The 18,185-nt window shown below is 41.9% G+C and overlaps 1 protein-coding gene and 1 long non-coding RNA gene across 2 annotated transcripts in view; one reads left to right on the top strand and one right to left on the bottom strand.

Moving 5' to 3' along the window:
* Window positions 1-3,904, top strand: part of LOC102042504 — a 6,790-nt gene extending 2,886 nt beyond the window's left edge. The window contains exons 2-3 of the long non-coding RNA XR_265263.2: window positions 868-1,050; window positions 2,523-3,904. This is a non-coding gene — a long non-coding RNA (uncharacterized LOC102042504). The remainder of the gene's footprint in view (window positions 1-867; window positions 1,051-2,522) is intronic.
* Window positions 3,905-8,858: 4,954 nt separating this feature from the next.
* PSMA3 (proteasome 20S subunit alpha 3) lies at window positions 8,859-18,024 on the bottom strand. Its single transcript, XM_014311871.2, has 11 exons — window positions 17,959-18,024; window positions 17,417-17,499; window positions 16,716-16,839; window positions 15,672-15,773; window positions 15,507-15,580; window positions 14,861-14,933; window positions 13,862-13,927; window positions 11,270-11,316; window positions 9,689-9,756; window positions 9,479-9,543; window positions 8,859-9,116 (listed from the first exon to the last, which is right to left on the bottom strand). Exons 1-11 carry the CDS (start codon window positions 18,022-18,024, stop codon window positions 9,072-9,074), a joined length of 813 nt encoding a protein of 270 aa, XP_014167346.2. The 3' UTR covers window positions 8,859-9,071.
* Window positions 18,025-18,185: the final 161 nt, after the last annotated feature.

Below are 18,185 nucleotides of genomic sequence, written 5' to 3' on the forward strand. Positions count from 1 at the left end.
AGACATTTAATTATTCAAACATAACTTCATGCTGATTTTAATCATTGCCTTGGGAGGGTTCTCACTGGAGAAGACACAAATCCTGGCAGCCCTCAGCAAGCCTGAATTGATGCATTCTCTCACTGAAGTTCAGTGCTGATTTCTTGGCTCTGCTCTGGGGATGTTCTGCAGCAGTGCAGTATCTTCTGGACATGAGTAATGATGAAAATATTTGTGATGTAGAGCACTGTCAGAAATATTTGTGTGAGAAAAATCTCAGAATTGGCATTTCTATCAGCTCTGCAAAAATAATTCTCACTTTGTAGTTGCTTTTCCCAGTAACACCAGTAATGTGATCCATGCTCAGCTGGCCAAGCTCTTGCAGCAGCCTCAGTGATGTCCAGGGAGCAGCAGCCCCATTTTCTGAATAAATCATGTCCAGACTTTGTTGTGCTTTGTGGCTGCAGGTGTGAGCAGTGTGTGCAGGAATCAGAGCCCTCTCACCTGATGGAGTTGCTCCTTCCCCAGCTCTGACATCTGTCAGGCAATCTTTGAATGCCACACAGAAAATCTTCCTTGTTTTAAGACTGATTTGGTAATCTTGTGTTTGGACAGAACAGGAGCTGTGTTGTAAGAGGCTATTTTTATTCTTTCTGGTATGGAATTTTATGATAGCTGACATATTTGTATCAAATGTTAATGTTGGCTAATTTAGGAACTACATGCTTATTGCCAGGGTTTACTTAAGCATGGATTTCTGCATGTTTTGGCATGTGCTTTTAAGTTATCTGAATATAGATGTTTAATTTCTATTTTGTTGTCTAATAAAGGGATGCAGGATATGGAATTTGATTACAAATACACTGAATTTCTTGTGTTATTTCTCAGGACTGCAAGTTCACGTTGGTGAGGATAGTTACAGCTATCCTGGGGAAGTCATGCAGTGTTGCAAAACAACTACACAGCACTGCAGGGAAGCTGAAGATTTGTGCAGCAGCTTTAATTTAGATGTGGCAAAGGATTCTGTCATCACCTGCAATCAAGTGATCAGCCTGTCTTTCAAAACTTGAAGTAGGTGCTTGAAGTCAAATGAGAATTTAGTTACTGTTCTGGGTAGTACTGCTCACAGGAGAATGTTCTTACATATTTTTCAAAAGAACACTTTGGATGCCAGCAGTAAAGGTGAAGGATCAGATATTTATATCTACCTGTCATTAGTTCCCTTTCAGGCTTTCTGAGTAACATTTTTCATGGCAGGCACAAGACAGTGATTAGTACCAGAAATGTATCTTGTGCATGTACAGGCTGCATCAGTGCATCAACCATTCCAGTGTTGTAAACTTAATTATTTAAACTCTCTATGCTTTTTAACTGGCTTCCAAATTATCTCTGCATCATGCAGCCTTTTTTTTGGCTTCTGAGGTGAAAACCTTATTCCTGATGTAAATTCTTTATCTGTGAAAGTTTTGATCTTTCAAGGGGAGAAAATATGGTTTTTTTGCAGGAATGAAGGAATAGTTTTGTTGGTAAATACAGTTACCCATTTACAGGTTGAATATATTTTATGTTCTTGAAATAAACTTAAATGGAAAACATTCAAACTTACACCTGAATCTCTAAATAGTCTGTATTCTTCCTAACAAAGTCAAATCTCTAGTTTATAATTACTGCTGCTTTAGTAAACTCCCATCTAAATCAAATGTACAGGGTAAAACTTGAAAGCAAAACCCATGTGGGTTTGGGAGTGGCAATTACTTATTTCATTGCTGTGAAAACCAGCAGGAGAAAAAGTCTTTGAAGTTCTGCATGTTGTATTTGAAGAACCTTACTGCAGTCTTCTGAGTAAATTAAGATGCTGAAATAGAAGCTACTCCTCCATAAATATTTAACTTCTAAGATCTACTTTGTAGCAACAGTGTGGTCACTTTTTCAGCCTTTTGTGATACCACACTGGGAGGAAATGTTTGCTGGAGAGGTGTTTGTGCTGCCCATAGCTCAGATGTGACTTGCTGCTGACACTGGAGAGCTGAAATGGCTGTTTCATTTGGGTGTAGAGAACTAACTCTGGCTGGATTCGTTTCTTTACCTCTGTTACATTCAGGCTCTTCTTTGTCAGTAGTTTAGTGATCTGTCATGGGCAATCTGAAGTAAGAGTCTTCCCTGTTCATCCTTTTATCCTACCTGTTGCTAATATTTAGTTTATATTTATTTATATTTAGTTTATATTTTAGACTGATTTTTTTTTTCCTCACTGTTTCCTGTGAAGACTTTTTGCTGCAGCAGTAGCCATATAATAAAAGTACAAGAAGGAAATAAAGGTCTTATGAGTCATGCTCTCATATACCAGTGTCTGAAAAAGCTTGTGCAAGTGGCTTGCAGAGTTCAGACTTTAACTAAAATGCATCTTTCCATACTTGTGGAGATAAAAGAACAGGTCCTAACACTGCTGGTGAGTCCTCGGACGTGGTGCACCTGCCAGAACAGGGGTGTCTCAGGCTTGCCAGCACTGATAAGCTGGTGATTAAAATATTCTATTGTTACAGATGCAGAGTGTAGAGCAACGTGATCCAGCAGGATCAGGACTATGGAATCCTTCCTTTAACCCTCCAGAGCACTCTGTGTGTCCCTGAAGTGTGTGTGTGGCACTGCAGTCTGTGTGGCACTGCCAGCCTGCAGCCTGGCACAAAGAAGGAAGCAGCAGCAGCCCTGCTGTTCAGCATGGCTGCTCAGCAAAAGAGCTGGTGAGGGCAGTGGTTACATGGCCTTTCTTCCAGGGCTTTTGCTTGTCCAAATTATTTCAGTCACTGCAGGTTAATTTACTTTTCAGCCTCAGCTAATAAGACTGCAGTTGGTCAGTATTGATTCTTACTTAAAAGTATTAATGCCTTCAGTCTGTTGAATTAAATGTTTTGAGCTGTGAGTAGCTGCTGTTGGTGAGAACCCACAGTTCAGCCAGTGATTAAATTCTGATTTTTTTTTCCTGCTCAGCCATCTTTTCCAAAGCTATTTTTCATTTGTGTGTGTTTTTGGAGGCTGTTATTCCAGGTAACTCATTTCCAGGTGGCCAGGGAGTTGGCTGCCCCATCAACACTTAAGCTGTTAATTAATTGCCAGCCTGTGCTGTTTGCTGGAGTTGGTACCTTCAGGGATGTGCCTTTCCCTGCAGTGCTCCTGTGTAGTGTCACCTCATTAGCTACAGCTCTAAACAGAGCTGTGTTGTGTGACATTCAGAACTCTGACAGAGCAAAATACATGGCTTTTTAGAGGGTTTTGTTATTCTGGATCAATGGAAGATGTATTTGTGGGAATGATCTGTCTTGTCCTTGCAAGCAGCACAACAGGATACACTGGTGTGAGGGTAGACACAAGCTGGGGGAAGCAGCTCTTATTAAACCAACTGATGGAAAACACATTTAGCTACACTTTGGTTCAGCCTCAAACAGCATTTCAGGTTTGTTTCTGTTCCTGATGTACCTAGAAGTGTTTGGGGGAAATAGGCTCTCACTTGGTGGGCTTTGTTGGCTGTGGGAGCACCTGGGGTTAGAATTGAAAGTGAGCTTTGAACATTCTGCTAAAGTAGCTGGTGCTTCCTGTGCTGCTCCCATCACCTGTTAATGCAGTCTCATGGAACAGCTCTCTGTTCTTTCTGAATGTAATGAAAGGAGCAGATTTCCTGCTTCTCCAAAATCCCAACAAACAAGATCAAATTTAACTTACAAATATTTAGGCATCGCTTGGGTGGGTTTTGGGGGTGTGTGGGTGTGTTTGGAATGCATCAGTTTTTGGGTGAATTCACTATAATTGAACCTACTCTTAATCTGGTGAAATTGGGATCCTAATGACTGATTTTGGATATGCAGACAGTATGTGTACCAAATGATATCTAATTTTATGCAGCAATAAAGCACACCATGTTCTTTCGAAACCCTTGATTGGCTTGTTTTATCCCATTGCCTAAAATGGTATTTGCAGTGGGCAGTTCCTACACTGTTTTTAGGGGAGACTTGAGGGGATTTCAGTTTTTTCCTGTATCTGAAGATATGCATGTGTTTGGACTACAAACTGTGTGATGCTGCTGCCTGCTTCATTCTAGTTGTCCATTTTTGGTTGGCACAGCAACTCATAAGAACCATTTTTAAACAACTGTTTCAGAGTCCTTTAATAGCAATGTACTGAAGATGAAAGAGCACTGTGTGGGGGTGGCTGCATCCATCTGGAAAAAGGAAACTTGGTTTGAGCTTGGTTGTAGATCCTGTGTTCTAAAATACTAGAATGTATTTACAGTAAGGCAAGGCTTAACTCTGCTACCACTTGTTTTCTGCAACTCTGGGTAATTAGACATAATAGGCAGCAAGATGCTCTAGAAAGGAAAGTTACAAGCAGTTGGTATCTCGAAATAGCTCTCAGTTCTTAAGTAGAAGTAACTTCCTTGCTGCATGCAACTTGAAAAACTGGTGGGCAGAGGAAAAGCTGGTCCTTGTCTTACAGACATGCAACTGAAAGAAGAAAATGAGGGGGAGAGAACAGACTCTGCTGTATTTTTGGTGCAATTACAGCATCAGAATTGTCATGACAATCCAAACTATTTTTCTGTTTGTAATCTTTCAACTGTGTACTTCATTTTAAGGTCATGCTTAAGATGCATTACTGAATTTGCTGTTTTGTGTTCCCTTCTATGGCTGTGGTTTTATCTTCAGGAAGAGACTTGCAAAACAGCCCTGGAGTTGTTCCAAATCTCCTTCCTTAAGGGTGCCTGGGACTGCACAGGCAGGAGCATCCAAGCAGTGCTGCATCCACATGGACATCACACTCTCAGCATGTGGGGCTTTAACCTCAGGCCATGGAGCTATTTTTGGTGATGAGAAGTTACAAATGAATGACCCAATGCTTGGCATACTTCAGATCTGCATGAGGCACGTTCTGCTTGGAATGTTTCCTTTCTGAGAGTCAGCACCAAATACAGATGAGTAGGATTTCTTTTGGAGATGGCCTCGTGGATGTCTGCCACACAGGAAATTTTATATAAGGGTTCCTTCTGACAATCTTGCCATCATTTCATCAGCAGTACTAGCAGTTGTAAAGAGGCTATTATCCAAGCCAATAACTTTTATGGTCTTATTAGAGTAGCATAAAATTAATTATCTTGATGCACTAGCCTAAAGTTGTTTTTTGAACTCTGCAAGTGCACTTTCATATTCTAAAATCTGCCCTGGTGCAGTCATGGAGATGGATGTAAGTAAACCAGATACTGGAGCCTATAGTTTTGTCATTTGTCACCTGCAGTCCACCTAGTTCCCTTCTTAATTTCCTTGAGCAAAGCTGCTGTATGTGGACTTGCTGACTAAATAATTGTAACAAGGAATGTGACATATCCAGCTTCAATAAACAGCAGAGTAGTGATTCATCAGGTGCTGAGTAACAGCCAGTGGATGTGAGAGACTTAAGGAGGAGGAAGCATCTCACTGAACAGGCTCCTCTTGTGTCATCTTTGGATCTGTACTTCTTAAACACTCCTTGGGTGGAGGGATGACTTGGAGCTGAGACATGACTTGGTCTGTAGACTCTTCCTTCCTGCTGTTCTGTGTCAGCCCTGTGCTTTGGGTCTTGAGCAAGAACACACCATTGAAACCCTGAAGTGTTTCAGCATGGCAAGGACTGGAGTTGTGCATTCCAAGTGGGTATTTAACTTTCTGCTGTATGATGTGTTCCCATAAATGGCCAGAGTAGGACAAAGTAGGTTACTTGTGGAGCCTGAAGGAAGCAGTGCTGCTGTTCTGCTATCTTTAGATCTGAAACTTCCCAGTGCTTTGGGCAGAAATAACCCATGCAAGACTCTTAGACTCACCTCTTGCTCAAACCTCTAATTCAGAAGATTTCACCCTGCCATTTGTTTGCCTTGCAAAGCATTTCTACATTTTAGTTGCGCTGAAGTTATAATTGACCATTTTCAAGCCAGCTGCAAAAGCTAATTTTAATTTTAGGGAAGGGGATCTAAGCCTTCTGTAGGAATGCATGCTGCCTTTCAAACCTTCATGTTGGAGGCTTGATCAGGTGTTGTTCTCTGGGCTTAAATCAAACTCCTGTCCTTAGATGTTGTTTAAGCCTGCAGGATATGGGAGTATCTATAACAGAGCCAGATTTCCCCCCCCCCACCAAGTCCTGTAATTAAAAGAGAGCATCTGCTAAATATAAGCTTTTTGGTTGTTTGCAATTTAATGTTATTTTGTCTTGTTCTGGAACAGATCTAGTTGTCACCTAAATAATCTCAGATCCAGCTTGAGCCCTTCTGGAGCTTGTTCACCAAGTGATTTCCTTCAGACAGCTCTATTTAGAATAAAATGGTCTTCAGCATTAATTAGAGTTTAATCATGTTTTGCTGTCCCACTGCATTTTTAGATCATTTGGTCAGTGTGGCCATAAGCAGCCACTTCCTTCTTTTTTAAACATTTCTTCCCCTTCTCAACTCCACTGTTTGACATAGCAACAAGTAAATACTTCTCAGTAGCAAAACTCATTGAAGTTTCTGTTTAGCCTATCAACTGTGGACTAAATTAGTGAAACATTATGATGACTTATGCACTACTGTATAATTAGTTAATTTTTAAGTAACTAAAATTAGTAAGTTACTTGTTAAATACAGTGTGGTTGCCTCGTGGAACTGCAGGGTTACAAAAATAGCTGTCACAGGGGAGTTGCAGTACTTTTTCTGCTGGGATGAGTCTCTGGGCTAGAAATCTGTTCTCATGTTCCTGGGCCTTGCTGACAAGAGGAAGCAATGCTGAACCTATGATCAACAAGAATTCTGCTTTTCTGTTTCTAAAGTAAAGGGCAATGTTAGTATTGAAGGAGCTTGTTTAGAATTCTTCTGCCTTTTTCCTCTTTGACCCTCCCTCCCCTCCCAAAAAAAAGCAAATTTCTTTTCTCACCTTCTAATGTTCAATTTTTTTATTTCCCCATCTGCAGTCAGTGGAAATGAAAGTAGGTTTTTTTCCTTACCATAAAATTTTCATTAATGGACTGAATCTGTACTCTGATAGATTAATGATTAAATTTGGAAAATAACCTGACAGTAATAATCATCTTGGTATTGTTTAACTAAATTTTGCCATGACAGGCAAGACACTGGGCAGCACTTTGCACTTACTGCTATCTACAGCCTCTTGAAATTGCTTTTCATGGGACTTTTTGCTTGTTGTGAAAAGGTATAGAAAAATTCAGTGTTGATCCTCAAAGGAACTTTTTAGATTGCCATTTTCCCAAGAAGTAGTTATTTGGAGATTTTGGATAAGCAAGTAGGTGGCTCTGCACCTCTTATCTCTTCATATTCCTTCAGTTTTATCTTTTAAATGTGCACAGCTGGTCCTGCTCCTCTCACTGTGCCCTGAAATGTGGCTGTGAGTGGTTCCAGCTCCTGTCCCCAGCTGTGAGTGGCTGTCACTGAAAGGATCAGAGGGGTGTGAGTGTAACCACACAAGGAGGACAACTTTCAGTTTCCTTTAGCAGTTCACAGCATGTGCTACAAACACAGCTCATGGGTGTGATCCTGGACTGATGATCCTTGTGGCTCCCTTCCAACTCAGACTATTCTGTGATTTTAGGAATAGAATCAAGACACAGTTAAGAGAATCAGGTTCTTCCCTGCTGCCATTGCCAGGAGTGGCAGATCAGCCTCAGCTGATGCTTTAAGGTGCTGCTGAGGAGTTTCCTGACCGGCTCTGGCCTGTGACTCCAGGAGGTGAGGCAGCATCCTGCTGCCTCAGGAGGCACTGAAGGAGGCTGCCTGTCCTGGCCCCATCTGTCCCAGCAGGAGCTCAGGTAGCCTGAACTGACACAGTCAGAGCCACCTCCCTCTGCTGCCCTTCCCCTGCCACAAAAAGGAAGTAGAAGCTGTGCTTTGTAATCCTGGTACAAAGGAGACTGGAGAAGGCCAGGTATTTTCCAAACTACCTCTTTACAGATTGATTTTTAAGGGAAAGCTTCTGTTTTAAGGGCTGGTGAACATGAGTGTGTAATCCTAAAGCTGAGGAGTTTGATTCATTACACAAGTATGCATTTTAGATTAGCAGGGCACTTAGAATTTTAACTGCATGTACAAACAAGACTTCAAATTTTAACTGAGTTTTAAGGTGGTGAACAGAACAGTTTATTACCTTATAGAATCATATGGGTCAGAATGGACCTGAAAGATCATCTCACTGCTCTCCCTTGCCCTGGGCAGGGTTACCTTCCACCAGACCAGGCTGTTCCCAGCCCCATCTGCTGTTTCAAAAGTTTGAAGTGACTAGAATAGGCAGTCTGTTTTCCTAGGAAGTGGGGAATGACAGCAGCAAAGCTTGTTTTTCTCTTCTGGAAAGGTCAACAATTGATGAAGCTGATTCAGAAGTGTGTTAAGATTAACTACAGCTGAATAAAAGAGTTTAAAAATAGTTTGGCTCCTCAAGCATTAATTCCAATTACATTGCTTAATAGATCTCACAGCTTTAGAACTTAACACAAGCACTGTTTTAAATTGAATTAGTTTTTAATTCCTCCTACTCCTCCTCTAAGCCTAGGCTGAGTACTTCAGATTAACATTCCTTTAGCTGCACTCCTGGTTGTTGCATAGGCTGTTAGGAGTTGTCAGCTGTGCACATCACCTTAAACTGTAACCTGCTGCTGGAGCTGGCCATGTTCTCATCTCTTCTGCCAAGAGCAGGCACAGACTGGCTGTGAACAAACTGCAAATTGTGCTACTGGTTAATCAAGGAAGAACAGAGTGCTAATTTTTAATATTAAACTATGCAGCATTAACAAGAGACTTCTCTAGTGTCTAAACAGATTGTTTATCTGTGCATAGCCTGGCTCAAATGGAGTGCTTAGGAAGCAACAGCAGCCTGATAATGTCTTTACTTTTTAATGTCTCCTTAGATACAGTTGCTGGCCTATACATTTTGAAATAAAAGCTAACAGACAGTAAAATGGAAAATTTATTAGTGCAAGTTGGTCAGTTGGTTTCTTCCAACAAGAACACAACAGCATTCCATGCATAATGCATTATAAACAAACCTGGTCTAAGATAAGAAAAGTTGGACTTGTTTTGGAGTAACAATGTGTTACATATTGTCATCATCTGACTCATCTTCCTCTTTCAAAGATTCCTGTTTAAAAAAAGAAAGTATAATTATAGTCTAACAGTTGTTTTAGAATTCAGCTTGCAATCAACAAAATGAGTTTGCTGCAGCTTCACACCCCTCTGACTGTCCAAACCCTCGTCGGCAGCAGGACAGTTCCCATCAGTACATTGACTTTTGAAGGGAAAGACCCCACTTGTGGCAGGCAGTGAATTAATAACAGTTTCTGAGAGCAGAACCATCCCTGGGTTACACTGTAGCCTTCCCTCCTGTCCTTTCCCAGTAACCCAGCTTACACTGAGGGCATGTGTGCTGGGATGATACATTTTCCAGGCAGCTCAGCAGTTTGTCAAGTCAAGCACTGCAACAATACCAAAGTCATAACTTACCTTGGCATATTTTTCTGCTTCTTCTCTGATGTCTTTGGGAACAATTTCATGTTTTCCATTGGTTACTGCCAACAAAAAGAATATGTCTTAATTACAATTCACACAAGGACCTGACATACAGAGTGAATTTGAGAAGCAATGTTTTTGCTTTAGTTACAAAAAGTTACAAATTTTTCTGGAGTGTTTCTAGAAATTATAGAAATGCATTACTTTCTCCAACCCAGCTGAGTTCCAGCTCAAAAGCTTTATCCTTTACTTCATCATGAACTATGTAGATTCTGAAAGGAAGAGACAAAGAACAGATTAGAACAGACTGACCAACAGGCTAAATATACTTTGTTCCTGTCACAGATTTCTTCTGTTCAAGTATTCTCATGATTAATAGAAGCTCTCCCTGTGCCTCCTCCCCAACCAAAAACCATCTGAGAATTTTCCAGGCTTAACTGCTAATGTAACAACACCTTAAATCATTACAGCAAGATGAGATGTTCAAGTTGCCCTAACTGGAACAAATATTAAGATTTAGATACTGCAGGACCAAGGCTGCATCATCACTGCCTGCTTCTGCTAGACCAGTTATAAACCAGCTTGGAGTGTCCTGCATTTCCCCTGTAAACCTTACTGCACTTTACACTTAACACTAAATCCCAAATTAGACCCAGTATTTTGTGTCTAATCAGAAGTCTGTACAGAAGATTTCCAATGTGGTGCTTATGGCAAACATGGAAATGGGAATTTGAACTCCAGGTGGTATCCCAGCATACACAGTGCCACCCAGACCAGTGAAATCACTGCTTGGCCTGTGAGATAGAAATGTTAACACTGCAATAACAAAACTGATTTGATTCATCCTGTGGCAGAACATGCAAACAAACTGGAACAATTCTGGGCTGAGACACTCAAAACAGCAGAACTCACAATAACCTGTGGCTTCACTGTTTAAGAAGCCTGTATTTTGTATTTCTTAGTTTGCTTCAGAAAGCACTAAGTCAGAAGTTGAAAAATATCAGCAATTCCTACCCAATGTGGAAACCTTGGAGATAGTGGAGGAAGGCAGGACACCTTCAGCAGCACAATTCCAGTGAAAATAATATAAAGACTGAAGTGAACACTGGTGTCCAGAAAAATGCCCCTCTGTGCTTACAGACCCTCCTGTCTGCTAGCTGAGGTGATCTCCAGGCCTTTCTCATGTTTCAGCTGGTTACAAGCCTGTTGCAACAAAGTGTACACCTTCACAAGCTCCTGAAGAAATCACTGCTCTGGACTGTGCTTACTATTTTAGGTTTAAAAGTTATTAAAATCTTTGCTATCTTGCTCAATGCTAATAAGGAGCTGAATTTGAGGTGAAAAACAGAGCCCTGTGCAGAGCTGCTGCTGAGTTTGAGCTGAAGCAGAACTAGAACAGAAGTATTTTCATTATTATAAATTATTATTAAATGTCTAATAATAATAAGCTATACTGAATATATTCCTTTAAAGAAGTTCTACTTTGCTTCTTTCCCAAGCATTTGAGTCTTTTTTTTTAGGCTGGGTCCAAAATCTCAGCATCATTTGTGGCCAGCTTCTCTCTGAAACATCAGGTCATTGTTCAAACAACTCCTACTTCAGAAGCAGCACACCAAGAAGTTTCCCATCATCTGTCACTTGATTTAAATATTTTAAAACCAGGGATTAGAGTCAGACAGTTTAGCACACAACACCCAATTTAAAAGGAACAGCCTCAGTTTGAAACCAAAGCAAGCTCACCAGGCTGGGTTTTTGTCAAGTTGGAAAAACAGGTTGCAGACTTACATTTTTGCAACTTCTTTAACAACATCACGGCAGGTCATTTCCTTCATCTGCAGGCAAAAGACACACAAATAGAAGATGTTTAATAAGAGAATATAACTCTTCCACAGGGCCAGAACAGGAGAGGCTGTGCATGTGCCTGATGAGTTTTTTTTCATGTTTAGTAGTCAAAGGAACAGAAAAAGGCCAGAACCACATTTCTTCTCTACTATGCATCTTCCAGCCTGCTCTATGCAAGTCATTCTTCCAGGGAAGAATATTACAATTGAAAGATTCTAGGGAAAAATACTACTTGGAAATTCCCCAGTTTAAAGCACTCATCAGCTGAAATCTTAGAAGCTACACTGGTGATGCTGGCATCCTAAAAGCTTGACTTGTTCCTAGATGCTTTATGCTCAACTGATACAAAATAACCACAAGGGAGAGGCACCATATATTCACATGGAGTATTGGTATTCCTTCTAGGCAGCATAGAACCAACATTTTATGCAAGTAATTTTGGGTTTTAAGTAATGCCCCAAGAGGAGAATACTGTTTTACAACCAACTGCCTGCCTGAGCAAGGCATCAGCATCTCATTTCACATTTTCTCAGTTATATCACAGTCTTCTGGCAGCTTCACAGTTCATCAGAACAAAGGCTGGTGCAAATTTCCAGGGCGTAATAAACTTGTGTTTTACAGATCAACTTTTCTGGCCTATGAAGCAGTAATATATTTTCCTATATTTCATTAATGCAATTTACCATCTCTTCCAATTCCCAAAACATTTTCAAACTCTTCATATGGCAGGTAGCTGTAAGGCACTGGTGAAGGGATTAAGATGACAAGAGTTCATGTGGAGTGTCACAGCCCTCTCTGGGGTGAAGCAAAGGGCCACAGAAGAAATGCCCATGCCTGGTCAGACAAATGTGCCATCACAATCCCATCTGCAGAAGTTCCCTAAACACAGACCCACTGCCTTTGTGACATTCAGTCCAGAATAGAAATGCAATTCATGTCACGCAAACATTTAAATGATGAATATTCATGCATATAAAGTGAGCAGTCAAACAGGAAACCCTAAAGCTCTACTACTGTCATGCATGTTTACAAAAAAGAAAACTGAAGTCCATTTAATTTCTGCCATTGTCCTTCTCCCATCCCAGGTATGTTAATTCTGCAGACAATGAAAGCAAACAATGTGAACAGTTTTATCCCAGGAGTTAATGATGATCTTGTCCATATATCAAAAAGCTGTATTAGTATCAGAGCTGCAGGAGATGAAGAGATTAAAGCAGTCTCCACATAACTACAAGTTTTCCCACAGCTGAGTTTACACACATAAAATGCAAAGGATGTGATCAATGCAGGGTTTTCTTCTTGCCCCCTCAGGGTTTCACACACTGTATCCTGCCCAGCCAGAGCTGCTCTGCAGTCCCCCAAGGCAGGGATAAAGTCCTGACTCCCTGCTTGCCTCTCCCTTTCCACCTGCACCCATCTCTTCCAGCAAACAGATCTTAGCTGACCATCAGCTGGATCACCCCACAAAACCTTCTGTGCTTCTGGTTTTTCCATCTTGGCATCAGCTGTGACCTGGAAACCTGCCCAGTCCACAGTGAACAAAAGTTATGGGCAGGTGGGGCTGGACTGACCCCCCAGAGCTGGGACAGGATCCCACACTTCATTACTGGGGACACTGCACACCCCTAAATGAACACCTCAGCTGGGCCCTGTGCCACTCCTCTGTTCAGCTGTGCATTTACAGCTCTGCTGTCAGGTTCCAGGAATTCACATCAGTAACTGCAGAAGTTTTAGAAAATCCCAGCACTGCACAAATAGAAAATGAACTATTTGGAGTAATTTGTGTGTTACCAATGTGCACACACAGGAACTGAAATTGTGATTTCCCAGGTGCCACAGTTCCAGTATAAAGATCAAATGATCATGCAGGCTTCTTACCTTTAATTTGGTATTCAAAACTGAGTGAATCAAGTCTAGAACATTCTCATTTTTCCTGTGATTTTTCAGTCATGGTGCTACAGTACCATAAATAGGCTATTCTTAAAAATATTTCAATCATATAAACTCTGAACCTTTCCATGAACAGCTGTGACATCCCTCTGCAGACCAAAATAAGATATATTTATATCTTATCACATAAATACATGAGACAGACCAGGAGAAGGGTTTGGTTCCATGTTGTCTCCAAGGGTGTCAGATATTAAAACACATGAGGAAGGTGGAAATCTTTCAGGATTCTAACACAATTTCAAGCAGCCAAAAGCACACTTCAATACATTTTGGTTGTCTTCTCTCCACAGCCCAGTTTTTCCTTAGCAAGAGCAGCCTTTCTGAACTTGTTAAACAGAAGAATCATCTAAAACCTCTGGGAAAAAATAAATTCAGCACCCTGTACAATGCTGCCCTATGGTTTTCATTCAGAATTAAAAACACATTGATACTTTTACATTCACTCACTTACTTGGCTCACTGGCAAATGTACAAGGAAATATTTCACCTGCTTCTGCTGCATTTTATGTATTTCAGGCACCCAAAAGGTAACATGATAAGCCAGGAATATTTGTCTTGAGACAGCACAACACTGTTACACCATACCTGGAGTTTTTCTATCTCTGTTTTTGCAGCCTGCCTGGCTTTACCAATGGCACAACCCCAATAACCCTAAAAAAAAAAAAGAAGAAACAAACAATATGCAAATGTAATTAAATACCAGACCCTCTACACCTCTTGCTGTCACTTAGCACATGACAACCCCACCTTGCTCATACTGAGAGGCCAAAAAACCTTGGTATTGTTCTCTCTTGGGGCACATCCCCAAATTGTTGAATAAAGCCCAATTACTACATCAGTACCACCACTATTGATGGAAATTATCCAGTAATTCCTGGACAGAAATTCATCAGCTCATAATGCTGTAATAGATTTCTTAAATTGCTATTACAAAAAATGGAAGAATAAACTAGAATTAGTTTGAACAGAGAAGTTCTGCATGAACTACAGAAGTTCTACAGGATCCAAGCAAATCCCAAGCTAAACCCACCTACTGCAAATGTATTTGAAGTGTAAATACACAAAAATTAAGCATCTCTAGTTCTCTCAACAGCCATGGTACTGGATATACTGCAAGAAGATTTTAAGAAATCCAGCAGTATGAGTGTGCATCAACCTCTGTGTAACACACAGCTGAAAATGCAGCACCAACAACAATTAATAACAATTCTGTTTTGATTTGGTTTGCTGCTGGCAGGCAATGCCAGAGGAGCAGTCCTCTCTTAGCTGAAGTATTTAGAGAAGGGGGTATCCCTACAATTCTTGCCTTTTTGGAGCAGTGCATGGGAGTTTTCACTGGATGAACTCCCAATTTCTGACAGAGAAGCTTTAAACTCATTTCTCAGACTGCACTTCTAAGAAATACACAATGTTTGTTTAACAAGGATGTGCAAAGGAGCAGCACACAGTGATTCAGCAGAGATCTTCCCAGGCAAAAGGAAAAAACAACAGCAGCTCTTTTGGCCCAACACTCACTATTTTCCCAACTAGAAACTTTTAAAAGAGGAACTTATGCTAAGATGGAAATATTTTTGGCACACTCACGTATGAAACTCCTGATGGATCAATCATGTACAGTTGTGCACCATCATCACTATCATAGGACCCCAACATGAAACTGGAGGAGAAAAGAAAAATTAAAACCTTTCCTTGTACCAACACACACAGAACTAGAGAGGCCACACCAGTTTGGGTTACCTACACCCTTCCTGGAGCAGAACTCCTCCTGTCCTGCTACACTCTGTTGAGCAATTTGCCTCACAACAGCACCTGCACATTGCCAGAAGCCTTTTACTGATCAATAACCTGGCAGCAGATCTGTTTATCAGCCCCTCTGCACCAGAGTCACACAGGAGCTGTGACCTGCTCTTTGGGGGTCAGGGCAAGCAGGGTGACTGCACAGGGAAGTCCTGCTTCCACCAGCACACACTGAATGGCACAAACCCTCAAACTTTAAAAACCTGGGACAAATTAACCAGCTCTGCAGAAGGCTGCCAGAGCCTTATGGGAATATCAACTCCTCACCAGAGGTGTCAGACATACACAAAAAGAAAGGGGAAAGGATTCTTGAGGACATGAAATATAAGTTACTAATTCCAAGTTCCAAAAAAACAACCTCAGACAACTGAAGCAGTTCCAGCAACTGCAAACCAAAAGATATTTACAAACAGAGTGTGTCTGCAAGACTCACCTGCAGCCAAAAGGCCTGACAGCACTGTACAGGGTGTAGGCATGCACATACATGGCCACTCTGTCTGCAAGATGCTGTGTGCAAAAAGGAAAAATAAAATAAGGAATAAAATTTCATTCTCATGTCAAGAATAAAAGGCAAAAGCCCTGAGAGCTGCTCTCCTACCTTCAGGGGGATGTCATAGCCATAGTTAGACCTGAAGTTGGAAGCCTCTTCACGGGCGATGTCTGCCAAGGAGCGCGCGTCAGCCAGGAGCCCGGCCACGGCCTGCAGGAGAGAGCACAGCTCAGCACACCCCCAAAATACACACACACACACAGACAGACACACAGACAGACACACAGACACACACACGGCCTGCAGGGACAGAGCACAGCTCCACACACATCCAGAATACACACACAGACAGACATACAGACACACACACACACGGGCTGCAGGAAGAGAGCACAGCTCAGCACACACACAAAATACACACACACACACAGACAGACACACAGACAGACACACAGCTGGAAGGAGCCCTGCTCACACACCCAGCACACACACACACAGCTGGCAGGGGCTCAGCCATGCCCTGCCATGGAGCAATCCACACTGCCCATCTGCCTCCAGCCTCTGAAGGTGCCAATGTCACCGTGCATTAACAGAGTTTTCCTCTAGGACCACCAATAACCGAAGTTATCTTCGTTAATTATCATCTCCTGATTGACCATGGCTGCACCAACCCAAACAATGCTGCACACCCCCTGCATTCACAGGCTCTTCTCACACTTCTGACACCATTCTCACACCTACTGTGGACAGGCCTGTCCTCCATATACCAATCTCTAAGAACTTCAGGTGATTTCCCCACTGTTGAGAAGAAAACCTCATCTGCAGCATGTTTTCCCTAAACACACCTTCTTTGGTAACTGTGTAAAAAAGCACCATTTTAACACTTGTGTCTATGTTTACATACAAATCTGAACAACTGGAAAAGCATTCCTAAAAATTTAAACCAGCCTCAATCTTCTACTTTAAGTTTGAATTTTACTTATGTATGTTTTAAAGAATAAATTACAAAAAACCAGTAAAAACCACTGGTATTTCTGACTTGATACACAGACACATTAACATTACTTTCTTAATCTACTTATTTTTGATTCTCTGATTGATAAATTTATCCTTTTGAGGGGGAGTCACCTTACAATTTCTGCAGTGCCTTACCATCCCAACGTGCCTGTCGACATTGAAGAGGCGTTTATTGGAGCCCTCCTCGTAGAGCTTGGACAGGACTAATTTTTCTACTCCAAACACAACTCCATCTTTGCATCTTATCCCAATTGCTGTACTGAAAGACAAGAAAAAATGTCAGTTCCTCACAATATAAAATACTTTACAGACAATTAACAAGACAGAAGAAACAGAAGATTTTTCCCAAGGTAGATTGGTTACAACTCCAGCACTCAAGACAACAAGGGGGTGCAAAATGGTCTTTAAGGTCCTTTTCAACCCAAAAATCATCCTGGGATTGTGATTCTAATCATTCAGGATCATCCTGTGATTCTAATCCTGATCTGGAGCAGACAGACCCCTGGGTGACCCTGCCAATCCATCCTGCTGCCCCTACAGCACAGCTGGGATTTCCACTTCCCAACATTCCTTCACACACACTCCAGGGAGCAGAGACACTCCCAGAGCAGCTTTAGCAGCCCTTGATGTCCTCCATGTCTGGAGGAATCCGCAGGAAGCTGATACACATATACAAGGAAGGTTCTGAGCATGCCTCAATCCACATCCCTAAAATGGGCTTTTAGATCAGAACTCATTTTACCACCACGATTTTACCCTCATGTTTCTCTAGTCCAACAGCACTGCTGTAAAACAGGCCAAAGAGCAAATATTTGATGCAGACATTTGTATCTTACCTGCTATTCTCCACAGCTTTCATAGCATATTCCACTTGGAACACTCTGCCATCTGGAGAAAACGTGGAAGCTGACAGGTCATACTGAAGAAGAAGACACAATTCTCAGGAAGAAAAACTCACATAATATCACAGCATTTTCAGATCAAGCCAATTCATTTAAAAAATTCAAGACTGTCACTGTTAGAGATGGTGTGAAGTCCCCAAAGCAGGCTGAGCTCTCACATAAGATACAGAAACAGAAGGACACAGAGACTAAAAGCCAGGAGAGGCTATTTCACAGTACTGGATGTGAAATCACAGAGCATTACACAACACTCCAAACCCATGGGAGCTTTTGTCCGCCTTTATATTTCACAGAATCCCAGAGTGGTTTGGGCTGGAAGGAGCCCCCAGGATCCCCCAGTTCCCCCCCCTGCCATGGCAGGGACACCTTCCACCATCCCAGGCTGCTCAGAGCCCCATCCAGCCTGGCCTTGGGCACTGCCAGGGCTCCAGGGGCAGCCTCGGCTGCTCTGGGCACCCTGTGCCAGGGCCCCGCACCCTCCCGGGGTGAATTCTTTGCCAATATCCCGCCTCACTCTCCCCTCGGTCACTCTGTCCCCGCATTGCTCTCGGCCACAAGGGTGCCCATCCCGACCCACAGTCCCTCCCCTGCTTCCCTGCAAGCCCCCACTTCATTTAAACGCATGGATCTCAGGGATATATTTGAAATGCATAATGTATATTATATAGAGGCCTATAAGAAGTGTATTTTCTCAGCCCCGCCC

This window comes from Geospiza fortis, unplaced genomic scaffold (genome assembly GCF_000277835.1).
Source record: "Geospiza fortis unplaced genomic scaffold, GeoFor_1.0 scaffold23, whole genome shotgun sequence".
In the NCBI taxonomy this organism is placed as follows: Eukaryota; Metazoa; Chordata; class Aves; order Passeriformes; family Thraupidae; genus Geospiza; species Geospiza fortis.

Coding starts and splice junctions, on each gene's coding strand:
- PSMA3 (XM_014311871.2), bottom strand. CDS start 18,024: ATGCGGGGACAGAGTGACCGAGGGGAGAGTGAGGCGGGATATTGGCAA. Junction 14,934..15,506: donor GTCAGGCCTTTTGGCTGCAG/GTGAGTCTTGCA, acceptor TTTCTCCTCCAG/TTTCATGTTGGGGTCCTATG. Junction 9,117..9,478: donor AAGCAGAAAAATATGCCAAG/GTAAGTTATGAC, acceptor TTTTTTAAACAG/GAATCTTTGAAAGAGGAAGA.